Genomic DNA, 17,683 nt, shown 5'->3' on the forward strand with positions numbered 1-17,683 from the left:
GAGGACACATGAAGCAGAGAACCGGGGAGGGGAGGGGAGGGGAGGGGGGGGGGGGGGTAGAAATGAAAGGACTCGTCAACGATTAAAACGCCACACGCTCAGAGAATGACTTAACACCGCACCAAATAATCGAGCAAATTTCAAACATACTAAGTTCACCATCATTTACTATACGTTTTGTTTTGTTTATGTTGATGTTTTTTTTGTATTTTTTTTTAACTGGTTTGGCACTTGGAACAAATCTCTGTTCAAAAAGACTAAATGTTGTACAAAAAGGTATTTTTATCGTCGTCTCGTTAACATAACTCGTAGAATATATTACTTAATAGGAAGCATACGTTAAGTAAACACTTGTACATACTTGTAGTTTAAAATGAACATTCCAACAGATGTTTTACGCACATGCACAAAAACAAACAAACACGTTTCTCTCAGCCTCTCCTCCTCTCTCTCCCTCTCTCTCTCTCTCTCTCTCTCTCTCTCTCTCTCTCTCTCTGTCTCTCTCCCTCTCTCTGTTTCTGTCTCAATTTGGGGGCGTCCTCCAGCACTGATTGGACAATGGATGTCTCCTAATGTCTCCAGAACGTCTGGGATAGGCCGACGGCTCCAGAGGTAGGGCTCTCTCTCTCTCAGGGCCTCTCGCTCTCCCTCTCTCCCTCTGTCTGTCTCTATGTCTCTCTGTCTCTAGCACAGGGGGTTAAGACAACACAACGCTTTTGACACTGCATCTCGCATACCCAACCCCCCCCCCCTTCCCCCCCCCCCCCCCCGCCCACCCCCCCACCCCTCCTATTACGACACTTCCTCGGCCGAGCGGACGTCCGTCTTGAGGCGCACAAACTCCTTGGCCACCTCGTCGTTGGTCCTTTGCGACAGTATCCTCATGATGGTGAGGCCCGTGTCGTCCATGGAGATGCTCTTGATCAGGGGGTAGCTGGCCGAGCACGTGGCCTTGTCCGCCAGCTCCCGCAGCTGGATGACGGTCATGCCCACCACGCGGTCCTCGCGCGCGAAGCAGTAGTCCTTCACCGACACGTGCAGCTCGTACGCCTCGGGCCCGTGCTCGTTGCTCAGCACGCTGGAGGCGGCGGCGGCGGCGGCGGGAGACGGGGGATGGGGAGGAGGAGGAGGAGGAGGAGGAGGTGAGGGGGAGGAGGAGGAGGGGGAGGAGGAGGAGGAGGAGGTGATGGTAGGAGGTGACGAGGAGGAAGAGGATGAGGCAGAGGAGGAGACGGGGAGGAGGACGAGCAGGAGGAGGAGGTGAGGGGGAGGAGGAGGAGGAGGTGAAGGTAGGAGTACGGAGGAGGAGGAGGTGATGAGGAGGAAGAGGATGAGGCAGAGGAGGAGAAGGAGGAGGGGGAGGTGATGGTAGGAGGTGACGAGGAGGAAGAGGATGAGGCAGAGGAGGAGAAGGGGGAGGAGGCGATGGTAGGAGTGAGGAGGTGATGAAGAGGAGGAGGAGGAGGGGGAGGTGAGGAGGAGGAGGGGGAAGAGGTGATGGTAGGAGGTGACGAGGAGGAAGAGGATGGGGCAGAGGAGGAGGTGAGGAGGAGAAGGGGGAGGAGGCGATGGTAGGAGTGAGGAGGTGATGAAGAGGAGGAGGAGGGGGAGGTGTTGAGGAGGAGGAGGAGGAGGTGATGGTAGGAGGTTAGGAGGTAGTGGAGGAGGAGGCGGAGGAGGAGGGGGAGGTGATGGTAGGAGGTGACGAGGAGGAAGAGGATGGGGCAGAGGAGGAGGTGAGGAGGAGAAGGGGGAGGAGGCGATGGTAGGAGTGAGGAGGTGATGAAGAGGAGGAGGAGGGGGAGGTGTTGAGGAGGAGGAGGAGGAGGTGATGGTAGGAGTAAGGAGGAGGAGGAGGTGATGGTAGGAGGTTAGGAGGTAGTGGAGGAGGAGGAGGAGGAGGTGAGGGGGAGGTGGAGGAGGAGGAGGGGGAGGTGATGGTAGGAGGTGACGAGGAGGAAGAGGATGGGGCAGAGGAGGAGGTGAGGAGGAGAAGGGGGAGGAGGCGATGGTAGGAGTGAGGAGGTGATGAAGAGGAGGGGGAGGTGTTGAGGAGGAGGAGGAAGATGTGATGGTAGGAGGTGAGGAGGATGAGGAGGTGATGGTAGGAGTAAGGAGGAGGAGGAGGTGATGGTAGGAGGTTAGGAGGTAGTGGAGGAGGAGGAGGAGGTGAGGGGGAGGTGGAGGTGGAGGTGGTACAGGGTGAGAAGGAGGAAGACAGGAAATTAGAAAAAGTTGAGGAAGCTACTGCAGTCAGCCTGAAACTCTGAGTACAACTACCAGAAGGTTACAAGTGATCTCCTCCCCGCAGTTCTCTAATGCAACGGGGGAACTGGCGGCGGAGTTGTTTTTCTACATCACTGCAATGAGGAACACTCTAATGAGGCGTTCGCTGCCACTGTGCTGCTCTATATTCCAAACCGCACCTTATCTGCATTTTCCAACATAAACCCGGGCGGGCGCACGGGGAAAAAAAAAAAAAGGTCTCACTTAAGGAGCTTGAGCGTTGCCTCGCCTCTGACACCTCACTTTGTTCACCGCGGCAACATATTATTTACCAGCGAGGGCTGAGGTGAGAGGTGGACGTTCTGGCAGGGAAAGGAACGTCTGGCCGTGGGCGTGACCGCGGCGAGACAATTCAATCGGGGGTTAAGGAAGTAAAATAATTGTTTTGTATTCGCAGGGAGCGGTGATTGTTAGCCAAGCCTTTCCCCGCGGCTGTTTTCTCATTATGCTCAGTGAGTTAATGGCTCCTTAAAATTCAAACAACAGAGCCCATACAGCGTGCGAGTGTGGAGCCTCGCATTGATTACAGTTGAGTTACAGCATAGTCCAACACGGCTCCACCTCAGAGATTAGTTCTGGGCGCGACGGAGAACAGAATTACAGTGTCACCCGGGAGTATGAGTCCATACATTACGGGGGCCGGTCTACTTTACCGTGCCCAGTGGCAGCTCATCGAAAACGCCATTGGCGCCCGGCCTAAGCACTCACTAACAGCGACGGAGGCCTCCACGGAAATTAGGGCTGTGCAATTCGATTTTTGGGTCGAACGATCTCCAAACTAATATAATCGAGTTGAAACGATTTTTTTACATTTTTTGATATACTTTTTTTTATTCATCAAAACAACAGCTGGATGCATATTTGTACATTATTTCTTACTTTATTTCTTTTTGAACATTTTGTGTATTTTCTTAAGGGGACATTTCAAAGTTCTCGGTTACAAAGTGTTTTTTTTTTGGAGAGAAATGCTGAATAAAAATGCGTCACGTTTTCAAACTCCAAAATAACTGACCGACCGCCCACCGGCCCGAGCGATCAGTGACTGACGTCGAACGGGGGGGGGGGGGGGGGGGGGAAGAAGTCAGCGTTTTGTACTCACTACTGGAATGTTTCGTTGTACTTTGGCGACCAGTTGTTGTTCTTGGTCTTGGTGCTGAACTTGCGCTTCTTGTCAGCGAGGTGCGGGCCCACGGCGTTGACCTCCACGAAGGGCCGGAACATGGCGTTGGTCTGCCAGCTGAGGTTGTTCACGCCCACCACTGGAGGGGGAGGGGGGGGCACAGCGGGGTCAGACGTTACAGAACAGCTCGTCGTCTCGGCCAGAGAGCCGCGAGGGAAGTTGGACGCATTGTTGCTGCGATGCGTTTTATAAATAAAAGTGGACACCAGAAGCGTAGTGTTTTTCTATAACAATAAGGAAAAGTAATTAGGCTCACACTGACACTGTGCAGCTCTGGAAGCCAACCTCACCTCCCCTGTTTTCTTATTCAAATGTTAACATAATGATGCAGGAATGCTGACTGCAAACTGCCTGGGACCAGTGGACACATAAAACTAACTCAGGGATACGATAGCAGAACGAGTTCAAACAAGGCTTTGAGAACCAAGCGCCTTCACTTGAACTGGGCTTCAATGCTCACACCTTGTGTTAACTAAAATACTGTACAATTCTGGTTGAAGATGATCAAAGCAGCGATATGCATGTTTTTAATGAGTACCCAATAAATAAAATAAATAAAATGCGGTGCTCTTCCATATTCATAGCCGTTTAAACGGCATATCAATTCCAGGAAACTCCCGCTTTTTCTATTGCGTGCACAATTGTAGTAATGACGCCTTCTGTTCATAATGTTAATTCCTTAATTAGCCCCTGCTCATCGCACCCTGTGGAGTACATCAACAAAGGAAAACGGTTGGAGCAACAACAACTGCGCTGCGAGACGCAAAATAATAATCGCTATTTCCTCTGCTCCTGGTGAGGGGTTCAGCCATGTTGGTTCAAATGTGAAGTGACCTTTGAGTCGGCGGATCTCAAACGGATTAACATTTGAACCAAAATGGCCGAGCACTCCCAGCAGCTAGGGAGGCAGAGCGATATAGATGGGGTGGATGAGGGGGTGGGGAGTGGGGGCGGGGGGGGAAGAAGCTCACCCTTCACGCTGACTTTGTGCTCCCCTGTGCCGGGGTGAGAGATGAGATCCACTTGCATCGACACCTCCCCCACCGATCCGCTGGATGACTGACCTGGACACACACACCCCCCACAGAACCATCGACCAGGGAGGGACAACGGAGAAGGGGCAGGGTAAAACAGAGAAGAGCGAGTTAGAGGGAGAGCGAGAGAGAGAGAGAGCCAGAGAAAGAGAGAGAAAGGGAATGAAAGAGGGAGTGAAAGCGGGAGAGAGAGAGAGACACACAGACACACAGGAGATTTAAGCTAAATGTCAAATCGCAGGGGAGTCATCCTCTCTGAAGAGAGACATTTCATTTGGAGGTCGTTGTAGCATTTGCGGCTCTCAATAAGGGCGCCGTGTCCCATGGGCTGTACACCAGAGAACACAACAAAACAAATAGAGAGAAGACGGGGCCCCTGTACTGCAGCAGGCAGCAGGTAGGGATCCACCTCGTGGAACCAACACACCCAGTCACGGCCTCACTCAGACGGTCCTGTTCCTTCAGGCTCAGCAACCGCAGAAAACCACTGAGGAATACATGAATATTTTTGGGGAAGGATACATCCCTACACCCGCATTAAACAACGCGACCAACGCGGCCAACAAATCCATCGGCCGCGGGCCGTGAAGATGCAACAATGCAACAGAGAGATGCACCGTGGGACACTGTGGCAGACGCTGACGGAAAGCATTGTCGAGTGGAAAACCTGCACAGATCCCGACTCGACTCGACTCGACTCGAGCGGTGGCATGTTTGTTTTTTAAATCGCATGCCTGTACCTTTTTTAAAACAGCCGACCGGTCAACACAAGCTTTTGCCGCCTGACGCCCAGGGCCTGCTGAAAGCCTTCTTCTAAAGGAGGAAAAACAAGAGCCTTCCCCTGTCTATCCTCCCGGGGGCCAGCAGACGGGCCGACATCAGGCGGCCCCGTGGCCTCTATCAGGGGCTGATGAGAAGGGGGCGCGCCGATCTCATCGCTCTTCAATATGTGTCAGCGCGCAAGTGGCCACGACGGCTAGTGATGAAACGACACTCCTGATTGGTTCTAATGTGCGGGGGGGAGGAGAGGGGAGGGGAGGGGAGGGGAGAGGGAGGGGGGGGCAGACCCCATTAAGTTCTAAACGTCTGGGAAATCATCAGGCTGTGGACCGCCGGCGGGCCACGCAAGGCCGGCTGCCGGGCTTGCCGCCGCTCTGGGCGTGAGTGTCTGGGCGAGCGTCTCGTATCGACGGCCGAAAGCAGAGCAGAGACGTTTGATCAAATCGAAGATGAAAAAAAACCTCGGGGGGGGGGGGGGGGGAAAGCGGAATGGCGGAGCGGCAGAAGTGAGTTGTGGCGTGGCGAGCTGGCGAGAGTGGTTCTGTGCGCGGTGAGGAGCCGCGGCGGGCGGCGGCGGCGGCGGCGGCGGCGGAGGGGGGACAGAGAGAGAGGGAGCTGCTGATTGATTCTAGGGGGCGGCGGCGGTGTTTAGGGAGCGGGGGGGGCTGATAAGGGAGCAGCGTGGAGACGGGTCTGTTGTTGTTCAGTTCAGGTTACCTCGTTCGATTTCTGTAGCTCCGGCGAGGGGGAAAAACTCTCTGTTACGCACGAGCACGGTCACGCGCACACACACACACACACACACACAAACAACATGCAATCACATCGCAGTCACCATCGCCTGCAAGGCGATACATTTTAAACACAGACACACACGCCAGGCACACACACACACACACACACACACACACACACCCAGTGTTTAGAGTATTGGCATTGCATCATGTTATCCGTGCAGAAACCGTAGCAATACTTCTACGAAGCATGGATAAACAACATGATATTGTGCTCTGCCAAGCCAGGGCCGTGAGTTACAGCAATGTTCCCTGCTCGTCTTTTTGGGGAAAAAAAACCACCATCAAATAAATAGAAGGCATTGTCATTGCGTATTATTCATCTATTGTTTTAACATTTCTGAACTTTTTCTGATTATTTATGACAATCCCAGTGGGAGGACAAGTCTACAGTGGTGATTTGGGTCCACGTTTTTGAGGACAACATCCTCCAGTTGCCTGGTGCAGGGCTGGACCGTAGCTCCGTGCTGTCTGGGTGCTCAAGAGGTGGAGATCTGACCGCCACGTTGACTCGGACGTTGCGCGACCGACTCGCTCGACTCTCAAGTCTTGGAACAAGCTTGGTTTATTAACTCTATCGCAGGAAGTAGGGGGGAAGCAGGATAACTTTTGTGAAGGGGATCTTCGAGGACGTCCTATAAAAGCCCTCTGATAAAAGAGATGCTACGTGCCCGCAGCTCACACGGGGGAGAGGCTTAGGAAACCAGGAAGGGAAATTAAAATTGTATGGATGGAGAGGAGAGTGGCTGGAAGAGAGGGTAGGAGCGGAAGTGTGAGGAGACACAGGAGATAAAAGGAGAGACACACTCGACAGAAGGAGATAGGAAGAGACACAGAGAGAGAGAGAGAGAGAGAGAGGGAGAGAGAGGGAGAGAGAGGGAGAGAGAGAGAGGGAGAGAGAGAGAGAGAGAGAGAGAGAGAGAGAGAGAGAGAGAGAGAGAGGGAGAGAGAGGGAGGGAGAGAAAGAGAGAGAGAAGAGATGGAAATAAAGAGAATGAGAGAGAGACAGAGAGAAAGAGAGAGAAAAAAAGTACATGGTCTGCATTTATATTGTGCTTTACAAGAGAGAAAGAGAGAGAGCGAGCGAGAGAGAGAGAGACAGAGAAAGAGAGAGAGAGACAGAGAAAGAGAGAGAGAGAGAGCGAGAGAGAGAGAGAGACGGAGAAAGAGACAGAGAGAAAGAGAGAGAGAAAAAAAAGTACATAGACTGCATTTATATTGTGCTTTACAAGAGAGAAAGAGAGAGAGCGAGACAGAGAAAGAGAGAGAGAGACAGAGAAAGAGAGAGAGACGGAGACAGAGAGAGAGACGGAGAGAGAGACAGAGAGAGAGAGAGAGAGAGAGCAAGTAAACCCTATATTTGAGAGTTGGAAGGAGGCAGCCGAGAGGAACCAGCCGTTCCTCCCAGCCGGGCAGCCTCCCCTGGGCCGGGGATCCCAGCTGCCAGTGGGAGCCTGGAGATGACAGAGCCCGGCTGACTGGCTGCCTGTCTTCCATCATCAGCCTGTCCTCGTGCAGGCCACACTGACCGCACTGCGCGTCATTCTGCAGTCCTGACCAGTCTCAGCCCCCAGCTGGGAGAGCTCTCAGTTTGAACGCTCCTCCCTGACCAAAACGCCCTGTCTGGTCTTCCCGGACCCTTGACGTATTCCTCGTGTATCGTTAGAGGGAGAGCAGAGGGAGACACACCGGTACGGACAACGATGGAAATTAAAAAAAGAGAAAGGGGGATGAAAGATGGGCTCCAGGTGGGATGAACGATGAAGGGAGTGTTAATGACTTAAAAGGACAGGTGCGCAGGATGACTTATTTATGCGTTTGACGCCTACGTGACTGCAATGTTTGAACGGGTCTTTCTAATCCGTCCCAGGGAGTCAGAGGGTGGCTCGGGAAGAAAGACAACAGAGGAGTGACAGAAAAGACGAAAACCGGAGAGGATCAAAGCGATCGGGGTACACGATGAGGTCAGGAGGGATTTCAGCTCGTTTTTTTTTTTTCCCGCTCTGATACGACGACGACGACGGGGGGGAAAACTCGGGAGGGACGCTGAGGAGACTAACGTGATTGGCTCTCCGTCCCCAGCAGCACACAGTGGAGACCGGCCGCTAAGCTGACATTGAACTCACCCAGAGAGTTGGACGCCAACCAAGAGAGAGAGACGGAGGGAAGGGGGGAGCGGGGGGACAGAGCGGACCGGCGACACCGTCCGCAGCGCCAACACCGAACCGCCGCGCTCGGGTTCACGACCACGAACTAAATCACACGGCGACGGGCGCCGTCAGAGTTCACACAGAACTTACGGTGTCCGTCTCAGGGATAAACAAATGACTGAACGGCGTTGCTGTGTCCCCTACATCACACTGCCGCAACAAATTGCGTTATTAAAAAACCGTCAACTCCGCTGCTCCGCCGAGCGTGGATGACGGCTCATCTCACACTGCTCCCGTGTGTTTGTTCGTTTATTTTCCGTTCAGGGTGTCACTGATTACGCTGACTATCATCCGTGTGGTAATCATCCCCCAGGAAGACATCCCCCCCCCCCCCGCCACTGGTGACAAAGAACACAGCGTGCCTGGCATGCCAATCAACTGTTTTAAACTATCTGCCTTTATGGAGTCACTGCCCCCCCCCCCGCGCTGAAGCCCACCCGGGCAGAGAGACACTTACCTTGAGCGGTTTGGGTGCATATGTATTTCCTGATCAAGGCATCTGTAGGTTGAGTGTAAAGGCTGAGCGCGTATTTCAGAGACCTCAGATCAGGGCTCTTCTCCAGGAAGGTCTTCTTCAGCCCGTTCCCTCCAGCGTGGAAGTATTGCTGCGGAGAAAAACAACAGGCACACACACACGCACGCACGCACACAGGCACACACACACACAGAAACACCAACACACTATGTTGACTTTATCTGATTTAAGTCCAGTCCACTCTATCGGTATAGCCGTTTAATCACAGTTACGGTCTCAAAGGATTTCTCAAGCCCACATCGCAGACGGCACCCGGACCCCAAGCCGTCACACGCCCCGTGGGATACACACAGCAGGGGGTTCCCTCTGCAGGGAAGGCGTGGTGCAAATTAGGGCAAAGAAAAGGGTGTAGAAAAATATGAGTAAGGCATTTTGAGTCAAGGCCAAGCTTACTATATACTATATACTTCTGATCACCAGTCAATGTGTACCAAAGATAAAAACTTGTCTGGGTTCACAGTATCGTTTTTTATTCGACAATAGTAGGACTATGATTATGGTATTGGTGATATTTTATACAATAGTATGACTATGGTTGTGGTATTAGTAATATACTACACAACAGTACGACTATGTTGTGGTATTGATATGCTATTCTGTAAAATGTGATTTACGCCCCTTTTTGATGGTAATAGCGGATTTTCCTACTTAGCATGGCTACATGCATGGCTTAGCATGGCTACAAGCATGGCTACATTGCAGTGTTGGGAATACACCATTCAATACTATGACTATGGTTACCGTATAGTGCATATCCTGTACTACTGGGCAGTATTGGGAATTTATATTATACAATACTACGACTACGGTTGCAGTGTTAGGAAGGAATAGACAATAAAATATAAAGTCAATATCCTATGCACAGCATTACTATGGATAAATAGATAAGATAGATACTTTTATTGACCCCAAGGGGAAATTCAAAAATGGTCATTCTATGAAGAATATCCTCCCCAAAAGCCAGACTGTCCGTCTGGGCGATGGTACAAAATGTGAGAGGGCCAGTAATAGGCCCACTCGCTGGGTAATTGCCATGAATTTCCCTCCGAGTGCCGTACTCGGGTGGGTAATGTGCATTTGCGCTGATAAGCCTGATAGAGCAGGACGGGCAAGGCGTTGTTTTGCTGTCACCGCTGCAGAAGGTGGATTGTGGGGAAAAGGTCTTGGCCCCGATCTCATTAGGGGCCGCGTTCAGATGCTGCGAGGCATCTGGAGCTGCCAATCCAGCCCCACTATCTGCTTTTAGAATCCAATTTCATCATTTTCAAAATGTCATGTAAAGCCGTTGAGCTAATGAAGGATTATGTTAGCTTCAAGATCAGGCTTGTGTGTTGTCACTTTCTTTCGCGTTGACAACGGAACCACCGGTCGCACAATGTAGCATTCGACTTTGTTCTCGAGTACAATGAGATGAACAGGACGGTGGTCGACCTGCATTGGTTCACGAGTCTCTTAGGAGACATGTCCTTAAAGGTTGAGGAGAAAGGCTGGAGGCCAGGAGGTTGATGGGGGCAAGGCTGACACGCTCAGCAGAATGTCTGAGATAAACTTGGAATGCAATGGGGGCTACGGCTAGCCTCTTCAGGGAGTAAGGTTGCTATACGATTCTATTGAGTTGTTTGAAAGTGTCGAGAGTTGGCACATTCACAGTGTTATGTTGAATGATATAGAAGATTAACTCAGATAGCAAAGTGGAAGCAATCGCTAAGCCCCGGTTATGAATAGGCTGAAATATATCGGTCATAACAGAGCTGTAATAAGCTGGAGCGGTGAAAACACGAACGATTCTCCCACACAAATCCAATCTCAAGAAAGGGAATGAAGAATAGATGATCACAAGGCATGGAGAAGCATTCCAAGGGACTGAACCCTATCTCGCTCTCACCTTTCACCATCCCCAGCCTTTACATTTAAGTGCAGAGGTTCACGTTCAATTTTCATGAACCTCTGCACTTTATTCAGCTCTCAACAGAGAGATTTATAAATGTCTTAAGGCATCATTAAAAGAAAATGATGGAGGTTTCTTAGGGAGGAATTCCTGATCCTGCAAAAATATAGTTGGTTATCAGTTGCATTTAAATAAAAGTACTTACTCAACCCCTACCGTTAAACCTTCTCTTTTCATTTAGAGACACAGTATTAAATTAACCCTGCGGCCTGACTTCAACCCCCCCCCCCCCCGTCCCCGTCCCCCCCCCCCCCCTCCCCCCCATCGGGTGAGATATTACCAAACAGAGTTCATTTGGGATTCTCATTAGGATGCAGACGAAGAGAATGTCAGGTGTGAGATTGATCTAAACCTGAGTACGGTCTCCATAATCAATTCTTCTCCAATCAAACCCCACAAGCCAACCACACACACACACACACGCACGCACACGCACACGCACGCACACACACACACACTGCACCCCCCCCCAGGTCTCCGCCACAACTCACAGTGCATTGTAATCTGAATGCCCCCCGCCCCCCCCCAAAGCAAATCATCTGCAGCTCTCCCCTACATGGATCCCCGGCACGACCAGGAATTACCTTGAAGCCGTCCGTGATGCACACAGCACACCAGGGAGCCAGCCCAGCTCCGCTCAAACCAGCTGAACACCACTTCACGCTGGAAGAAAGCTCCGGCCGTCTTTTCACATTGATTATACAAACAACGTTGGTCAGCTGACTGAGCACAACAAGGGGAGGGTCCGAGCATTTTAAAGACGCGAGGCGGTGATTTAACATCTGCAGGGTCGATTTGTGTCGGGGGTATGCGTCCGGGTATCTACCTCGTTTTACCAAAAACACACGATTGTTAACCACGACAACGTGCAGAGATCACACGACCGTTTCCGTGTTTCCAAACAAGGTGTGCGGCCGAATCGTCTGACGTTCCAGCAAACACTCCGAATCGAACGTGTGATGGGATGGAGGACATTTTCAGACGCACGATGAGATCTACAGCTCAACCCGTGTGTCTTTCGCTGGAGTACTCCCTGTTGTGCCCGTTCGCCGAAGCCGGTAGGGGAAGGGAAAAGACTCAAAACTCACCTGTTCAGAGTTCACCTAGACTCTGCATAGCCGTCCAGTCCCCCCCCCCCCCCCGCCCACTATTGTATGTTGTACGTCCTGGCACTTAATGTACGCACTTAATGTACGTTGTATTTATTCATAGTACTTGTACTTGTGTAGCATCTGCAGTAGCTAGCTATCACTGCTGTGTACGGGGGAATGGGTAAGCCTGGCGATTGTCAGTACTTGCACTTGGTTCTATGAACGTCTTTACTGTACCGACGGCGATACATCAAGTACAAATGTACTTATTGTAAGTCGCTCTGGATAAAAGCGTCTGCTAGATGCCCTCAATGCAAATGCAAATGTAAGGAATACAGGGCAGCCGGGAGCAGGGACAGGACGTCTCACCTTGATGGTGGGCAGCACCAGATCCATGGCTGCACACTGCCGCGGAGTCAGGCTGCGGGCCTCCTCCCTGGTCACATGCTCCTGGGGGGACGGGGGGACGGGAGAACAAGAAGCAAACGTCAGTGTCCATGAGAGTTAAACATGGTGGTCGTTTTGACCATGACTATCATCGTCTTGAGATTCGGCACTTTTGTGAGGGACGATGCGCAAGCGATGACGAGATTAGTCCTTGATCACACACTAATGCATTCAATAAAAAGGAAAAACATGTCACTTGACGTGTATTCACATGCATATATCCAGCCCCGATTAATTCCCACTCTGGCAATAAAGATCTCTCTAGCAATAAATTCCCACTCTAGAGTCAAACATGTGGTCGTTCTGACCGTGAATATCATCGTCTTGAGACTCTGCACTTTTATGGGGGACGATGCACAAGCAGATTAAGGACACAAGTCCTTCATCACACACTAATGCCTTCAATAAAGAGTAAAAACATGTCATTTCACGTATGTTCACATGCATAAATCCAGCCCGATAAACTCCCCAACTAGCAATCCTAGATTGAAAAAGAAACATCAAAAGATCTCTGCTGTACATTCCTATAACACACACACGCACGCACGCACGCACGCGCACAGACACACACACACACACACACACACACACACATACAGACAGACAGACAGACAGACAGACAGACAGACAGACAGACAGACAGACAGACAGACAGACAGACACACACACAGACACACACACAGACACACACACACACACACACACACACACACACCCACCCCTCTCAGCCTTCCCACACGAGGCTGGTTAGTAATAGGCCATCGAGAACCTTTTTGATGATCCGTTTCACCGCTTCACCGCTTCACCGCTTCACTACACGGTGGGAAAAAACTCCCACAGGCACGGGACCAATTAGAATCCATGCTGGCCCTGCGTAGCGTGGTTTAGCTTAGCGCTGGGTAGCTCTGTGTAGGGCCGCGCGGTTCGGCTTACGGTGGAAACATGACTGGCGTTGCACTCAACACACACTCGGCCGCGGCTCTGGGGGGGGGACGGTACAGAAGATCTGTTTACGTCCCGGGAACGTTGCTATGCTGATCCGACTAAACCCTCAGTACCCTGTTAACACTGCAGGGAAGGGGGTCATGCAGATGCCACGACACTACACTACATGAGTGACAGCGCCATGTAGGGCAAGACGACCCCATCGTCATCATCAGTCGCTGTTTGAAGACGTTTCCGTGGGATGATAGCAAAGAGCAAATCTCTCGTGACCCACAGATAACGAGAGATCTGAGATCTCAGCGCTGCCCTTAGATATAAGTGTTCTCCATCGGGTCTTTAGCTGGAGCTATTAAGATTGTGTGTGTGCAAAATGATCATGTTGAAATATCTTGCCATACTGATAGCATCTACTGTAGATCATCTACCATCCGACAGGACCGTAGGCTGAAGCACGGGTCTGACATGAGATGTCAGACCCGAGACGTTAAGTTGGGGTTAGAAACCGGACATCCCTTCAGGTCAACGCCCTCAATGGGCTTCGGCTAGACGACGCCCACTTCAACCGAGTTCAACTCCAGCTGACACCGGTCGCACGACCACGAGCCCCTTGTGGCCCCGGCGCGGCGGTGCGTCTCGTTCGAAACAAAAATCCTTTGTTCTGAAGTGACTCGGGGGAACAAGCGAATCGGCGCGGCGCAGCGCGCGGTGGGGCGGGGCGGTCGCACGTTGCGCTGCCACGCGAGGAGAGCAGAGCGGAGCTATTAGCGGTCTGTTTGGAGTCAGCGGGGGTGTTTTGGAGTGCCGGGGGATGGGGGGAAGGGATCCTGCTAGGCGTGGCGGGCAGGCCGTTTGGGTGAGTCCCACGGGAGGTACCTTCAGTTTAGACAGCTGTCCCAAGTCCTTGGCAGCGTTGAAGATCATCTGAGCTCCTTGCTGTTGGGGAGAGAGAGTCGGCGGAGGAGGGAGACGTCGTTTAGTGCAGAGCTCACCGTGTATCGATAGATCAATGCAGTAAGGAGTTAATGACATGGAGTACAAAGGAAAAATCTTTGGATGAAGTGAATAAATAAATGCTAAAGCTTAAACTATTCCTTGTTAGGGTGAGGGTTAGGGTTAAGTTACGGTAATTAAAGGAACTCACTGCATTCACTTTAAAAAATATAAATAGATAGTGTTGATCATTCTTGCAACGTGCATTTAGGTGTGTGCGCGTGTGTTTGTGTGCGGGATGGGTGTTGTTTCTATTTCGAAATGGTTGTTAACGTGTGAACCATGCAATCTGTTGCTCTAAATATGTGCTCTATATGCAGCTCATGTGCTTGCTTTGTGTTCCCCTGACGTGTCCTCATGGCTTTATGTGGGCTTTCGTGCTTAATGTAACCTTTATGTCATGTTTTATGGTGCATGGTGTGGCACAGTTAACCCAAAGGAACAGCATTACTATTCAGACAAAGCCTGTCTATTTTATGCCCTTAAACAGATGTGGATGAATCTGTATTGTCTCTGGGGAATAAATAAATCACTTGATTAATTAATTAATTAATTAATTACTGCAGAAATACGGTTGAGAACTGGTCCAAATCATCATCAGCATCTACTCACAAAAAATACGACATAGTGAATAGAGAGAAAGAGAGAGAGAGAGAGAGAGAGAGAGAGAGAGAGAGATAAAGTGAGAGAGAGAGAGAGAGATAAAGTGAGAGATAAAGTGAGAGATAAAGTGAGAGATAAGGAGAGAGAGAGAGCGAGAGAGGGATAAAGAGCAAGAGAGAGAGACACACCCAAAGAGAGACAGAGAAAGAGAGAGAGAGAGAGAGAGAGACACACCCAAAGAGAGACACAGAGAGAGAGATAAAGTGAGAGATAAGGAGAGAGAGAGAGACAAAAAGAGAGATAGGGAGAGAGAGAGAGAGAGAGAGAGAGAGAGAGAGAGAGAGAGAGAGAGAGAGAGAGAGAGAGAGAGAGAGAGGGAGAGAGAGAGAGAGAAAGAGACAAAGAAAGAGAGAGACTCACACTCTGGTCATTGAGGGGTGGCAGAACAATCGTTCTCTCGATGGTGTTCAGAACAATTTTCCACAGCTCTTTGAGCACTCGCTTCAGAACGGTCTTCTCACAAATCTTGGCAAATAGCATCAAACTGTAAAGTGGCGAAAAGCAGAGCAATTGTCAGGTAATAGCATTCAGCAAATGGCCCCTCCTGGCCAGAGGTATCTCTGACACAAAGGAGTGGCGTAGAGGAATAAAAGAAAGAAAGAAACCGCGGGGGCGGAATGAAGAACTACACGGGAGGGATCCAAGAGCCCCGCTCTTTAATCTCACGGTACGGGTCTGGTAGATGTGTGGGCCGATTCAGTATTTGCATCTCCCACCGTGCCGCTGGCCTGTGCTCACACTAGGGCAATCTCAACCTGGGCCTGAGTACGGTTGCCTCTCGTACATACAGGTTGCGTATATCCGTGCATGTGTGCGCGTGTCGGCTCATTTGCATCTGTACCGTGGCCTGAGCACACCTCTCCGAAGTGTACCGAGGCCACGGAAAATGAACTGTACTCGAGTAGGGACGGCGTGCTCCCGCTAGCCAAACGATCTAGACTTTAGACGGGCAAACGCACTCGGACAACGGTACAGCGGGCCTAGTGTGAGTGAGCCCTGAAAGGATTCCACCTGTCATATCAGAACGGCCTCTGTGTCGAACTGACACGCTCTCTGCACACGCTCGCTCGCGGATCCACTGAATATGTACACGCGTACTGGTTTAAGGTTGGACAGGGCTGATTCATGGTTTTATAGGGTGCTGCCACTGGCCTGGCCCGGGCTGATTCACCGCTTTATAGGGGAGACAGACAAGAGCGTGTCGTCCAATGATGAAGGACTCTGGGTCCGGTGGAAACGACGAATGAGGCCATTGCAATTCTCTCTCTGAAAGTATGTATATAGGGAGAGGGAGGAGGGAGAGGGAGAGAGAGAGAAAGAGAGAGAGGGGGGAGAGAGAGAGAGAGAGAGAGAGAGAGAGAGAGCGAGAGAGACACCCAGAGAGAGAGAAAGAGAGAGAGGGGAGGGAGAGAGAGAGAGAAAGAAAGAGACACCCAGAGAGAGAGGTAAATAAAGGGAGAGAGAGATACAGGGAGAGAGAGAGACATAAAGGGAGAGAGAGGAAATTGCAATGGCCTCGTCTTACAAACATCCTCAGTTGTTGTTTGGAGACGTTTCCATGGGATAATGGCAAAGCAGTAGATAAGAGATCTGATCTCAGCACTGTCCTTAGATGTAAGTGTTCCCCATTGGCTCTTTATTTAGAGTTATCAAGATTGTGTATATACACAATTATTAGGTTGACATCTTTTTTTCTTTTTTGTGGCTTGTACATACAGTATGTGTTGTTTTTGATCAGACAAAGACTCCCAGGTCACGTCAGCACAACATTTGCATTAACATTTAGACGCTTTATTTCATTTAGACATTTAGACGCAATAAGTCTGCCCTTTCTTAGAACCCGGGTTATCTGCACAGCAGAAAGATCAGGGCCGTGGCGGAAATTAAGGAGAGATAACTGATTTAAGTCAAAACTACAAAGAGGACAAATTAAAGGATATCCATGCTCCCGATATGAGTAGCGTTATTGTTAATAAATGTTCAAATATTTGAAACACATTTATAGTTCCAAAGTCATATTGTTGGAGTTCTATATAGTAATATAGTTCTACTTCTATATAGTTATAGCTCTGTATATTTGAATAGCTTTAGTTCTATATAGTTAAATAGTTCTAGCTCTATCTAGTTAAATAGTTGTAGTTCTATATAGTTCTAGTTTTAGTTCTATATAGTTCAATATATATAGTTCTATAGTTCTATGGTTACATAGTTCTAGTTCTATATAGTTATATCATTCTGGTTCTATATAGTTGTATAGTTATAGTTCTATAGTAATAGTTCCATATAGTTATTTAGTTCAACATAGTTATAGTTATATAGTTCTAATTCTATATATAGAGTTGTAGTTCTATATAGTTATAGTTTTAAAGTTACATTGTTGAAGTTCTATGTAGTTATAGTTTTACGGTTAGCTATTTACAGTTCTACAGGTGTAGTTCTCTATAATTGTAGTTCTATATAGCTCTACAGTTGTAGTTCTATGTAGTTATAGTTAGGGTTAGTTATTTGCAGTTCTACAGGTGTAGTTCTCTATAATTGTAGTTCTATATAGCTCTACAGTTGTAGTTCTATGTAGTTATAGTTAGGGTTAGTTATTTACAGTTCTACAGGTGTAGTTCTCTATAATTGTAGTTCTATATAGCTCTACAGTTGTAGTTCTATGTAGTTATAGTTAGGGTTAGTTATTTACAGTTCTACAGGTGTAGTTCTCTATAGTTGTAGTTCTATATAGTTCTCCAGGTTTAGTTCTCTATAGTTGTAGTTCTATATAGCTCTACAGT

General features: G+C 49.7%; 1 protein-coding gene across 1 annotated transcript in view; it reads right to left on the minus strand.

The window, feature by feature from the left end:
- Positions 1-792: 792 nt before the first annotated feature.
- LOC311356086 (protein unc-13 homolog B-like) overlaps positions 793-17,683 on the minus strand; it is a gene marked incomplete at both ends in the record, with an annotated part of 40,517 nt that continues 23,626 nt past the window's right edge. Inside the window, 7 exons of the mRNA XM_084475864.1 lie at positions 793-1,078; positions 3,386-3,545; positions 4,438-4,530; positions 8,742-8,889; positions 12,228-12,308; positions 14,124-14,183; positions 15,264-15,387. Coding sequence (XP_084331990.1) covers positions 793-1,078; positions 3,386-3,545; positions 4,438-4,530; positions 8,742-8,889; positions 12,228-12,308; positions 14,124-14,183; positions 15,264-15,387 — 952 coding nt within the window. The remainder of the gene's footprint in view (positions 1,079-3,385; positions 3,546-4,437; positions 4,531-8,741; positions 8,890-12,227; positions 12,309-14,123; positions 14,184-15,263; positions 15,388-17,683) is intronic.

The sequence above is a fragment of the Micromesistius poutassou genome, assembly GCF_964030765.1.
Source record: "Micromesistius poutassou genome assembly, chromosome: 12".
NCBI lineage: Eukaryota > Metazoa > Chordata > Actinopteri > Gadiformes > Gadidae > Micromesistius > Micromesistius poutassou.